This window comes from Notamacropus eugenii, chromosome 4, assembly GCF_028372415.1.
Source record: "Notamacropus eugenii isolate mMacEug1 chromosome 4, mMacEug1.pri_v2, whole genome shotgun sequence".
Lineage (NCBI taxonomy): Eukaryota > Metazoa > Chordata > Mammalia > Diprotodontia > Macropodidae > Notamacropus > Notamacropus eugenii.
In genome coordinates this window covers 363,019,240-363,032,142 of record NC_092875.1, presented here as the reverse complement: position 1 = coordinate 363,032,142, position 12,903 = coordinate 363,019,240, and the positions used below count along the sequence as shown (strand labels likewise).

Sequence of the window (12,903 nt, the reverse complement as noted above, 5' to 3'; positions counted from 1 at the left end):
TACAAAGAGTAATAGTTTTGTTTTCTCATTGCCTAATCTAATTTCTTCAATTTGTGTTCTTCTCTTATTGTTATATCTAACATTTCTAGGACAATATTTCAGAAAAGTAGTAAATGTTTCTAGCTTTTCCCTATTACATATAATACTTGCTGTCAATTTTAAACAGATGCTACTTTTTATTTTAAGGAAAACTTTGTTTATTATACTTCCTCTAATGTTTTTAATAGAGATCAGTGCTGTATGTTGGCAAAAGCTTTTTCTGCAATTATAGAGAATCATGTGACTTCAGTGGGTATTCTTATTGATATGGTCAATTATGGTGATGGCTGTCCTAATATTGAACAAGTCCTGTTATGATATAAATAACATCAGGTCATAGTATATTATCCTTGTAATAAAGTGCTGTAACCTCTCAGAAATGTTTTATTTAATTTTTTTTTTTGCATAAGTATTCATTAGGGAAATTAACCTATAATGCTCTTTCTCATTTTTGGCTCCTCCTGATTTAGGAATCAGCACCATATTTCTATCTCAAAAAGAATTTTGAAGGATTCCTCCTTTGCCTATTTTTTCAGATAGTTTTACAGTATTTGAATCAATAGTCCTTTAAAGTTTTGATAGGATTAATTTGTAAATACATCTGGTTTTGGAGATTTTTTCTTTGGGAGTTCATTGATGCCTTGTTCAATTTTTTTTTCTAAAATGGGGTTAGTTATGTATTTCAGTTTCTCTTCAGTCAGTCTGAGTAATTCATATTTTTGTAAATATTCACAGATTTCATTTAAATTGTCTGATTTTTTGGTATACAGTTGAACAAAGTAGCTCCTCATTATTGTTTTAATTTCCTTTCCATTCCTCTTCATTGTTTCTATTATTTCACCCTTTTCATTTTTGATGCTAGTAATTTGGTTTTCTTCTGTCTTTATTTTTTAAATCAAATTAATCAGTGGTTTATCTATTTTATTGTTTTTTTAATAAAGTCAGCTTTTTGTTTTATTTATTGTTTCAATAGTTTCTTCATTTCAATTTTATTAATCTCTCCTTAAGTTTTCAGAATATCTATTTGGGTATTTAATTGGAGTTTTTAATCTCTTCTTTTCCAGCTTTTTTAGATGGATGCCCAACCTATCGACCTCTTCTTTTTCTATTTTATTCATGTAAACATTTAGAGATATAAAATTTCCCCTAATACTCGCTTTTCCTGTATACCTTAAGTATTGGCATGTAGTCTCATTTTTGTCATTCTCTTGGATAAAGTTATTGTTTCCTTGATTTGTTATTTGAGGTTATTTGATTTGTTATTTTTCAGGATTAGATTCTTTAGTTTCCAATTATTTTTTAGCCTCTCCTTCAATAGCAATTTGTTACACAAATTCCTGATTCCATTGTGGTCTTAAAAGGACACATTTAGTAATTTTACCTTTCTGAATTGGACTGCGAGATTTTTATGCCTTAATAAATTATCAGTTTTTGTGTAGGTACTACGTATACCTGAGGGAAAAAAATGTGTATTCCTTTGCATTGCTTTTCAGTTTTCTTCAGTGGTCTATCATATCTAAGTTTTCTAAAATTCTATTCACCTACTTCATTTCTCTTTGTTCATTTCCTGGATATATGCACGTATTTCTTTTTTTTTTTTTTAATCTTTGAAAATATCCTTTCCATTTTACAGATTTTCCATTTTCTCATTTTACTGATGAGGAATCAGACTCAGAGAGGTTTCCATTTGTCAAAGGCCAAAAACTAGTAATTGCCAAAGCTAAGATATAAACCCAAGTTTTCTATCTTCAAGTCCAGTGCTCTTTCTACAATATCATAATTATTCCCACAAATAAGAAGGCAATGCCCATCCTCTTGGTCAAAATCATTCCTACCACTCAGTGAAACTCAACATAGATGGTGAAGTTGGGGAAAAGTACTTTTCTTACAATAACCTGTTGTTAATAGAATATTTTATATAAATATTATGATTCTTATTTTATATTAGGGAAATCGAAGCTCACATTCCAAGATACATTCTCTTTTAACTGGAGAATCAGTCTGAATACCCTGTTACAATTTGTCACCCTTTATCAACCCCTTCCTTCGTTTATAAATGGTTATCTTGATTTTGGTTTCTACCCTCCACACCACTGAATACAATGCTACCAGATTAGTCGTTCTAAAACAAAACTTCCATTATTCCATTCCAGGATTCCGGAATTGGTTACTTACTGTTAATCACATCAAGTCCAAATTTCTCATTTTGGTGTCCAAAGTCATCTGTGAACTAGATGTAATTACTAATCCAACCTCATTTCCCATGACTATCCCCAAATAAACTCTGAGTTCTAATGAAGTTGGTCTCCATGTTACCTTTCCACTATGAAGTATAACTTTTTTATGATGCACATTTGACCTAGGATGTCTCTCTGCCAACTGAAATCTTACATTTCTTTTTTCTTTTCTTTTTGTTTTTTTATCAAACCTGCTTTTTCTTAGCTTTTCTTTTCATTCTTTAATGTTTATTTATTCATTTTTAGTTTTCAACGTTCATTTTCACAAAATTTTGAGTTCCAGATTTTCTCTTAATCTCTCACCTCCCCCATTCCATAACTCCTTGAATTCTGATTACCCCTTCCCTCAATATGTCCTCCTTTCTATCACATCCCTCCTTTGCCTTATCCTCATCTTCTCTCTTTTCTTGTAGGGCAAGATTGATTTCTATACCTCATTACCTATATTTCTTATTTCCCAGTTGTATGCAAAAATAATTCCAAATATTCATTCTTAAAACTTTGAGTTCAAACTTATCTCCCTTCCTTCTTCCCCACCCATCCTTACTGAGAAGGCAAGCGACACAATATAGGTTATATATGTGCAGTTTTGCAAAATGTTTCCACAATTGTCATGTTGCATAAGATTAATTATATTTCCCTCCATCTTATCCTGCCTCACATTGATTCTATTTTCTCTTTCGACCTTGTCTCTCACCAAAAGTGTTTACTTCTAATTACTCCCTCCTTCCATATGCCCTCCCTTCTATCATCTCCTCACCCCACTTGGCCCTTTCTCCCCTACTGTCCTACAATGCTAGCCAGATTTTCATACTAAATAGAGTGAGCATGTTATTCCCTGCTTAAGCCGAATATGTAGAGAATAAGCTTTACTTTTTCCTTCTCACCTCCCCCTTTTCTCCTCCATTGAAAAAGTCTTTTCTTTCCTTTTTTATGAGAGATACAAATACTATCTTTCCGTGTAGGAATGTAAAGTGTTCAACTTTAGAAAGTCCCTTATGATTTCTGTTTCCTGTTTACCTTCTCATGCTTCTCTTGATTCTTATGATTGAAAGTCAAATTTTCTATTCAGTTCTGGTCTTTTCATCAAGAACACTTGAAAGTCATCTATTTCATTGGATTGCCATTATTTCCCCTGAAGAATTATACTCAGTTTTGTTGGGTAGGTGATTCTTGGTTTTAATCCTAGTTCCCTTGCCTTCTGGAAAATCATATTCCAAGCTCTTTGATCACTTATTGTAGAAGCTGCTAGATATTGTGCTATCCTGATTGTATTTCCACAATATTCATATTATTTCTTTCTAGCTGCTTGTAATATTTTCTCCTTGACCAGGGAACTCTGGAATTTGGCCACAATGTTCCTAGGAATTTCTCTTTTCTGATGACTTTTAGAAGGTGATTGGTGGATTCTTTTGACTTTTATTTTGTCCTCTCATTCTAGAAAATCAAGGCAGTTTTCCTTGATAATTTCATGAAAGATGATGTCTAGGCTCTTTTTTTAATCAAGTAGTCCCATAATTTTTAAATTTTCTTTCCTGGATCTATTTTCCAGGTCAGTTGCTTTTTCCAATGAGATATTTCACATTATCTCCAATACTTTTCATTCTTTTGGGTTTTGTTTTTTTTTGTTTTTTTTGTTTTTTTTTGTAATTCTTTGGTTTCTCATAAAGTCATTAGCTTTCATCTGCTCCATTCTCATTTTTAAAGAACTATTTCCTTCAGTGAGCTTTTGAACCTCCTTTTCCATTTGAATAATTCTGTTTTTTAAAGCAATCTTCTCCTCATAGGCTTTTTGAACCTCCTTTGCCAATTCAGGTAGCCTCTTTTTAAAGGTATTACTTTCTTCAGCATTTTTTGGGTCTCCTTTAGCAAGCTGTTGATTTGTTTTTCATGATTTTCTTACATGGCTCTCCTTTCACTTTCCAATTTCCCTCCACTTCTCTTACTTCATTTTCAAAATCAGTTTTGAGCTCTTCTATGGCCTGAGACCACTGCATATTTATTTTGGAGGTTTTGGATGCAGAAGCCTCGGCTTCCTCTGATAGTAAGCATTGTTCTTCCTCATCCAAAAACATGGAAGCAAATACCTGTTCACTAAGAAAGTAACCTTCTATAGTCTTACTTTTCCCTTTTTGGGGGCATTTTCCTAGCTAGTTACTTGACTTTTGAGTCCTTTGTCAAGAGTAGGGTATACTCTGGGGACCTATAAGTTCTCAGTCCCTCTAAGGTGGCACAATCAAAGGAGAGGAGAATCATCCTTTCCTGGCCTTCTGCATGTTCTGGGAGCAACCAAAAACTTTTCTGCCCAGAATCTCCAGTAGTAGAATTCCCTCTCTCCACAGCTGCTTCTAGCTCCACCAGGCCAGTGCTCCTCCTCCTTACCCTAGGGTCCAGCTCAGGACTGAGGTTCAGATCAGCTGCTCAATTCCCCTTCAAGGGCTCAAAAAATGGAAGCTGCTGCTGCAGTGTCTGTTGCCAGTGGAGCCAGATTGCCTTCAGTTTCCCAGATGAAAAAGTTTTCTCACTGATCTTTGAAGCTTTATTTGGCATTTGTGTATTGAGGAATCTGGAACTACTTCTGCTACTGGGGAGTGCACCCCAGAGACCTGTTGTGGTCATGTTTCTGCTAGTGCTGAGAAGCCAGAGCTCAGTAGGCTCCATATACTGGGCTCTGCTCCATGCTCCATCCAACAGAACTTTCCTGTCAGCCTTCCAGGCTATCTTGGACCAGAAATCTCTTTCACTCTGTCATTTTATGGCTTCTGCTGCTCGAGAATTTGTTTAGAGTCATTTTTAAATGTTTTTTATGAACTGTGGGGAAACAGCTGGAGTATCTGTGTCTTTCTACTCCACCATCTTGAGATGTATATATTTCTGAGAGAAAGGGATTGAGGTCTCTCACTAGAAGTTTTGTTTTATATTGCTTCCTAAACTTTCTTCTACTAATTTGGATGGTATACCACTTGGTGCAAAGATTCACAGTATTGATATTCTTTCATTTTCTATGTTATCTTTTAGCAAGATGCAGTTTCCTTTTTCATCTCTTCTAATTAAATCACTTTTTTTTCCTTTAGCTTGTCTCAGATGGAGGTTGCTACTCCTGCTTTCTTTTTACTTCAACAGAAGCATACTATATTTTGTTCCTGACCTTTTCCTTCATTCTGTGTGTATCCTTCTGCTTCAAATGTATTTCCTGTAAGCAAAATTTTGTATGATTATGGTTTTTAATCCATTCTCCTTTCCACTTCCATTTTGTGGATGAGTTCACATTCACAAGTATGATTACTAACTATAATCCTATTTGCTCTCCCCTTTGTACTTTTCTCTCTCTTTCACACTGTCTGTTCTCACCAGTATTTTATTTCTGTCCATCAACTACTTTAATCTGCCCTCCATTCTAACCACTCCCATCTTTTCTTTCACTTTTCCCTCGTATTTCCCTTAAGAGCAAGATAATTTATGTATCTAAATGAATGCATACATTATTCTGTTAAGAATAAGATTCAAACAGTGGTCATTCATTCCTTTCTTTTTCTCTTCTGCAATAGGTCTTTTGTTCCTCTTTATTTGACATAATTTACCCAATTCTGCCACCCCTTTTATTCTTCTCTCAGCAATTCTCTTTTTCACCCATTATAATTTTTATTGTGACATAAACGTCATCTTATACCCCTTCTCTCTCTCTCTCTCTCTCTCTCTCTCTCTCTCTCTCTCTCTCTCTCTCTCTCTCTCTCTCTCTCTCCCTCACTCACTCCCTCACTCCCATTCTCTCTCCATTCAGGTAGTCCAAAAATTTTAAATTTTCTCTGTTGAATACTTTTCCCAGATCTGTTGCTTTTCCACTCAGGTATTACACTTTTTCTGTCCCATCATTATTCAGATTTTGTTTGACTAGTTCTTGATGTCTTATGGCATCATTAGCTTCCAGCTGTCCAATTCAAATTTTTAAGGAATTCTTTCCTGCAGTTAGCTTATGTACCTTCCTTTACATTTTATGGATTTTACTTTTCAAGGAGATGTTTGGTACAACAGACTATTTTCTTCAGTCAACATTTGTGCTTCCTTTTCCAAGTTGTTGATTTCTTTTTTCATAATTCTTCTGCCTAACTAATTTATTTTCCAAATTTTTCTTCTATCTCTCTTATTTCACTTTCAAAATCCTTTCTAAACACTTCCAAAAGGACTTTATGGGGCTGAGACGAATTTATATTCTTCTTTGTGGTTTCTAATGCATGAATTTTTATTTTTATTTTATTTTTTGTGATGACCCTTTTAGAATTTTTTTATTATTTTATTTATTTTCATCGTTCTACAATAACTTCCATATACCTTAGATTTTTTCCTTCTCTCTCCCTCCTTCTCCCCTTCCATATTCCTGCCTCCCTGAGATGGCATAAAATTTTATACAGGTTCTACACATACATTCCTATTAAATACATTTTTGACCTTAGTCATAGTTCATAGAGTAATTAAAATGAATGGGAGAAATCATAAAACAAACCAATACACAATACAAAAGAAAGTAATCTGTGACATTCTGTGATCAAATTCCATTGTTCTTTGTCTGGATGTGGAAAACATTTTGCCTTAAGAGAACCTTGGGAATTTTTTAAGTCCTTGCATTGCAATGAATTTCTAAGTCTACCAGAAAACAATCGTCCTACACCTGTAATTGCTGCTGTGTATAAATTTATCCTGGTTCTGCTCCTTTCACTCAGCATCAATTCATATAAGCCTTTCCAGGACTCTCTGAAGTCTTCCTGCTCATCATGTCTTATAGTACAATAGTATTCCATTACATTCATATACCATATTTTACTCAGCTATTTCCCAATTGATGGGGATCCCATTGATTTCCAGTTTTTGACCACCACAAAAACTGATGCTATAAACATTTTTGTACATGTGAGAATCTTTCCCATTTTTATGATCTCTTGGGTATACAGTTCTAGAAGCAGTATTGCTTGGTTAATGGGTATGCACATTTTTGTAACCCTTTGGGCATAGTTCTGAATTGCCCCCCTGGAATGGTTGGATCAGCTCACAGCTCCACCAACAATGAATTAGTGTTCCAACTCTCCCATATCTTCTCCAACATTTATCATCATCCTGTTTTATCATGGTAGCCAATCTGAAAGGTGTGATGTGGTATCTCAGAGTACTTTTGATTTGTATCTTTCCAATAAGTAGTGATTTAAAGCATTTTTTCATATGATTATAGATAGCTTTGACGTATTTCTCTGAAAACTACCTGTTCATATGCTCTGACCATTTATCAATTGGAGAATGACTTATATTCTTGTCCATTTGACACAGTTCTCTATATATTTAAAAATTAGACATTCTCATATGCATTTTTAAAGTGTTTTCCTCTTCTAAGTTTCTGTTTTCATCTTCCTTATTACCAGAGTAGTTTTCGGTGGTCAGGGATCTCTTCTATTTCTTCCTCATTTTTATCCTCTTTCATGACTTTTGCAGTTCATCTCTGTTTCTGGTACACAGGTGGCACTGTCCTGAGCTTCTTTGCTGAAGGCCAGGGACCTGATCACTGACTTTCCACACAAGGGCTTCAGGTGCTTTCTGTTTGCCCATTACACAGGGGTGGCCCAGCCTAGTTATGCCTGTTATGCTATGGTTCCAAGGTTCACAGTTTTCTTTGTGCACTCGGCCTTGAGGCCTCACAGTTATCCTGTGTGCCACTGTCCTGCTGAACAAGGATCTCTGGACCTCAATTGCTGATCTAGGCTGTGGCTAAATGCCTCCCACTCACTTGCCCAGGTGACTTCTGCACTAGGATGTGCTCCCCTTTTACCCAAATTGGATAGATATTTCTTGAAGGCCTTCTAAGTTACATTAAACTGGAAAATTGTTGCACTCTGTCTTTTGTGGGTTCTGTTTCCCCAGAGAAATGCATTTAATAATGTTTCTGAGGAAAGCTTGTGAGAACTCAGACAATTTCTTGGGTTCTCTTCACCACCTTGGCTCTACCCCATCCTAATGGGATCCTTCAATCCCATAAGAGTCCCAACTCAGCCAGTGACCCCCAATCAAGCTACAGGAGAAAGGCCCTAGGGAAACTGAATCTTTCAGTTTGAGGCCTATAGTAGGAACTCAATTACAGGGTAAATCCCAAACCCACCAAAAAGATAGAAGAATCCCTAGTAATGCTTAGAATAAGACAAGGTCCCTAAATCCTCTGAGAAGAAGAAAGCCCCTATTTCCCTAGAGTACATTTTTTAAAAGTGCCATGTCCCATTTTAGTCAGAATCAGTCATCCTTTACCCACATCATTCAGTTATACACTATTTATTTGTGGAACATGATCGAAACACAGATGTGTCCCCTTTCAGCCTTAGAAACAAAACAAAAGAAAGTTCAACCACAATGATGGAGTAGTATATTTTCTTTATAGACTCACAAGGGATAAATTCGAGGTTGATAGCAACCCCATAAAAATCAGAGGGGGAAAATCCCCTGCATATGGAAATTGCAGTAATAAATAGAGAAAATGAAACAAGATACATAGAAAAAATGCTAGACAGGAAGAATGGTAGAGAATGTATCACCTTAGAAAAGTTCACAGAAAATCTTCTTAAATATCCAGAAGCCCCTGAATGTCAAAATGGGTGACATAAAAGATAGTAACTCAATAATAAAACAAGAAATATCATAACAAAAATACAGAGAGAAAAAATAGAAAATCAACCTCAAGAAATTTAGTGTCCCTTCACAATCAATATCCAACAAGCATTTATTCAATATTTGTATCAATAAGTATTCACCTTATTAGCACTAAAGATAGAGTAGATAAATATGAATAGAATATAGCCTCTAGGAATTTATATTCAATCAAGAAATATAGCTTGAACTCATAGAAGTGGATTGTGTGACTGATAAGAATAGTGCATCCCAGACAGATGTCCCCATGTAGCACAGACTAGAGAACTTCCTTTGAGGAGAGTTGTGATGATATGGTATAGAAATGCGTCAGAGAAATATTGGACTATTGGAACACTTTATTGTAGATTCTTCTCACTCTCCATGTGGTTAAAAAGTAGCTGTAAGTCAGAGGTTATAGACACTTAAACACCAGTAGAGGAGAAGAGTATTAATTTGGATCCATTTATCATTCTTACTACCTTTCTCCAGGTACACTGAAACTTACATTGACAATTTACATTTCCCCCTCTAGGAAAGTGACATTTATATCACTATTACATTATTCATCTGTCTTGTGGTATTGAAGTAAAGAGAAAGATGCCATTTGGAAATATAAAACTGTGAAGCATTTTCACTCATTCACTCAGTGCTGGTAACATTTTGTTCTTTTTTAATTATTTTAAATACAAAAATATTTTCTTTTAGAAATCTTGTTCCTATATCATACAGAAGAAAGACTCTAAAATGTGTTGTGCTTTTAGATAACTGGTCTTCGAGAAAAACTCTAGTGCATCATATGATATTAGTTAATTGATGCAATGAGAAGGTGCCTGGTGATTGGCAGTGTCCCAAGGACACTAAGATTGCCTTAGAGCAATTTCATTTTGGATCCATAATGTAGTACAATAGGGACTTTTAAATATCTCTATTTAGTAATAACTACAAATTGGAATATGTGATATTTACGAAGAATTTCTTCATTGCATAATATGTCCAGTTCAATGAAAGAAGAAAATTTACATTTTAGGGCAATGGGTTTCTTCAGATGCAAGATTATTGCTATGAAGTAGATTCATTTCTGTTTCCATCCACATAATTTGCTCTGATTGTATCGTAAGTAGAAGCTTACCTGTTCACAACTTCTGTAAAAGTCATTATCCTTTTCTTGTTTTTATTTTTTTCTGATATATCTTTGCTAGAACTGTCATGAGTTTTCATTTCACCCTTTTCATGTGTGTAAGTTTGTCTTGCAGAGCTAAACTTTCGTTCAATGTCTCCTGATGCTTCCATGCCTAATATGTGACAGAATGCCCCATTTCCCCATCTCTGCCTTTTAGAGACTCAATACCCATACCCATATATGTGTGTGCATGCATATATATGCATGTGTATATATGTATATGTGCATGTGTGTGCATATATACACATATGTATACACATACATGTATGTATACACATGTGTGTATGCATGTGTGTATGCATGTATCTATATCTATCTAATCACACACATATTCACATATGCACACACATACACATACATGTGGGCATGTATATACACATACATGTGTGTATATGTATATGCACATGTATACACTTACATGCATGTATACATGCATATATTATATATGTGTATACACACATACAGGTATATATATGCATATACATGCATACACACATATCTTGCATTGTCCCATCATGCCCAATATATTGCAACATATAATTCTGATTATTAGTATTCTAGCTCTTCACCCTTGTTCCTGTCTTCCATCCCTTATTTTTTTCTTATTTTCTAGATGACAGACAGGAATCTCATACTATGTTTTGGAAATCTGAAAAAAGGAAACTTTATTTTACTTGTATTCTGATGGAAATACATCACTTCTTTCAGCCTTGTGAGATTTTGTGCAACATAGTTTGGTTGCTTGGTTGTTGTCCTTCATTCTCGAAGAAGTCCAAAATGACATCACTGTGCTAGAGTCAAGTTTCAGTGGGTTTGACTGTGACTGATCAAGCCAATATGAGCTCAGAATGCTGTACCACAGATCAGGCACAGATAGTCCACATGAAAATTTGGGATAGATTCCCTAAATTTGAGCATCCTGTGTTTCCTTTGAGTTGTTTCTATTCAACTTTGCACATAGAGTACAGCACCTTCTCTGATGTTGACACATCATGCTGAGCAATCCTGTGACATGTCACACAACTAATTCCAGAGTTCAAGCTGCTAATTTCCTGTATGTGTGGATGGTGTGTGTATATATACCATTTAAAACTCTGTTTTCATAGAAGAATTCATCATCTAACTCCAAGAAATGCTGACTTTTTATCCCTTTCATTGGTAACATGCATGAATGTTGATTTATTGAGCATTTTGTCTTTCTTAATCAGTCTTCTTCTTTAGAGGTTCAAATGATAAACACATCACCATGATTTTTCTGAGATTTTTGAACCCTAATTTTATTGCCCTAAGGAATATTTATTATTCTAGGGTACAGAGTAATTCAGACACAATCTAAGTAAGAAACCAGTGATAAAATCTATAACCTCCTATATCTATGCATACATATTCTTACATACATGCATATTCTTGTTTGTATATGTATATGTGTGTTTAGCATAGGGAAGTAATAACACAAAATAGAAATCCTACCAAACAGAGTCAATTTTGATGTCAAAGCAAGCATTTTAATTTAATGGGATCCATGACTTGCAACGTGATTCTGGAAGTGTACAATTCATTCAAAATAACTAAAATTGATGAAGAAATTGTGGGTTTAAAAGCAAGTTCTTGTTAAAAATAGATACTATGTGAGGAGATCCAGGACCTAGAAGCATTGTGAAGAGCATTTAGTAGAAGTTAATAAATTCTTGTTGAATTGACTTAAAGAAGAATGGAGGGATGAAAAAAATTATTTTTGTTGTAGCATGCAATTGACAAACACCCCTCCCCAGCATGTAAAAGATCTATTTTGGATAAGTCAATCTCAGATAATACTAACTATGCATAAAAAGAAAGCTCTCACAATAATTTTGTACCTATTTGTATATGCTTATGTAACAGAGATTCTCTGATTCTCCTAGAACAAGACAGGCTACCTTCTCCCCTCATGATTCTAGGTTGGTCTTACTGGTTTGCAGAGTGTCTTTTCCCCTATTGACAGTAAAGTACTTACCAACTATGCTTACCCCCTCCCTCCCATAGATTAATTGCATATACTTGAGTTCCATTTCACCACTAACTATCAATTAGCTTTTACAAAGAAATAATTACTTTATAAATATGTTAGGCAAAAAGTACAAATAGTTTCCTCAACACCTTGAGGGAATGCTATGTTCTAAATTGTCTTCATTTCTGGGAAAATGTTTTTAGAAATTGTTCAGTTTTTGTATGAAATTAATCCTTCCCAATTAAGGTATGACTTGATAACCACAATTCCTTGGTCCCAGCTTTTTCTGTCCTTGGTTCAGAAAGTTACTACACTAGAACAGAATAAGGGAGATAATTGTACTACAGTGCTCTGCATTGATCATACCAAATCTATAAGCCTAAGTATTCATTTCTGAACAAAATATTTTAAGAGCAAATTGTCTCAACCCCTTTGAGGGACCTGGAAGGAGCAACATCCCTTTCCCCTCTCCTACTCTATTTATGATAGAATCAATGAACTTAGCAGGGAAAAAAATAGTACAATTCTGTAGGAACCCCATTAAAACACTGGAAAAGGATTATTGTGTGTGTGTGTGTGTGTGTGCGTGTGTGTGTGTGTGTGAACCAAGATGGTTGAGTATAAGTAGGGATCCAGCTAAACACTGTCAATATGGCCCTTCAAAATCTTTAAAAATAACTCCACTGCTCAGATTTTAGAATGGAAGAAGCAACAACAGGTAAGAGGGAAGCATTTTTTTTCCATTCTAAGAAAATTTAGGAAGGCAGCACTTCTATAATGTTGGGGTGGGAACAGACCTG

The 12,903-nt window shown here is 34.9% G+C and overlaps 1 protein-coding gene across 1 annotated transcript in view; it reads right to left on the bottom strand.

Annotated features, from left to right (window-relative positions):
* LOC140502582 (vimentin-like) overlaps positions 1-10,226 on the bottom strand; it is an 86,322-nt gene extending 76,096 nt beyond the window's left edge. Inside the window, 1 exon segment of the mRNA XM_072606631.1 lies at positions 10,066-10,226. Coding sequence (XP_072462732.1) covers positions 10,066-10,226 — 161 coding nt within the window.
* Positions 10,227-12,903: the final 2,677 nt, after the last annotated feature.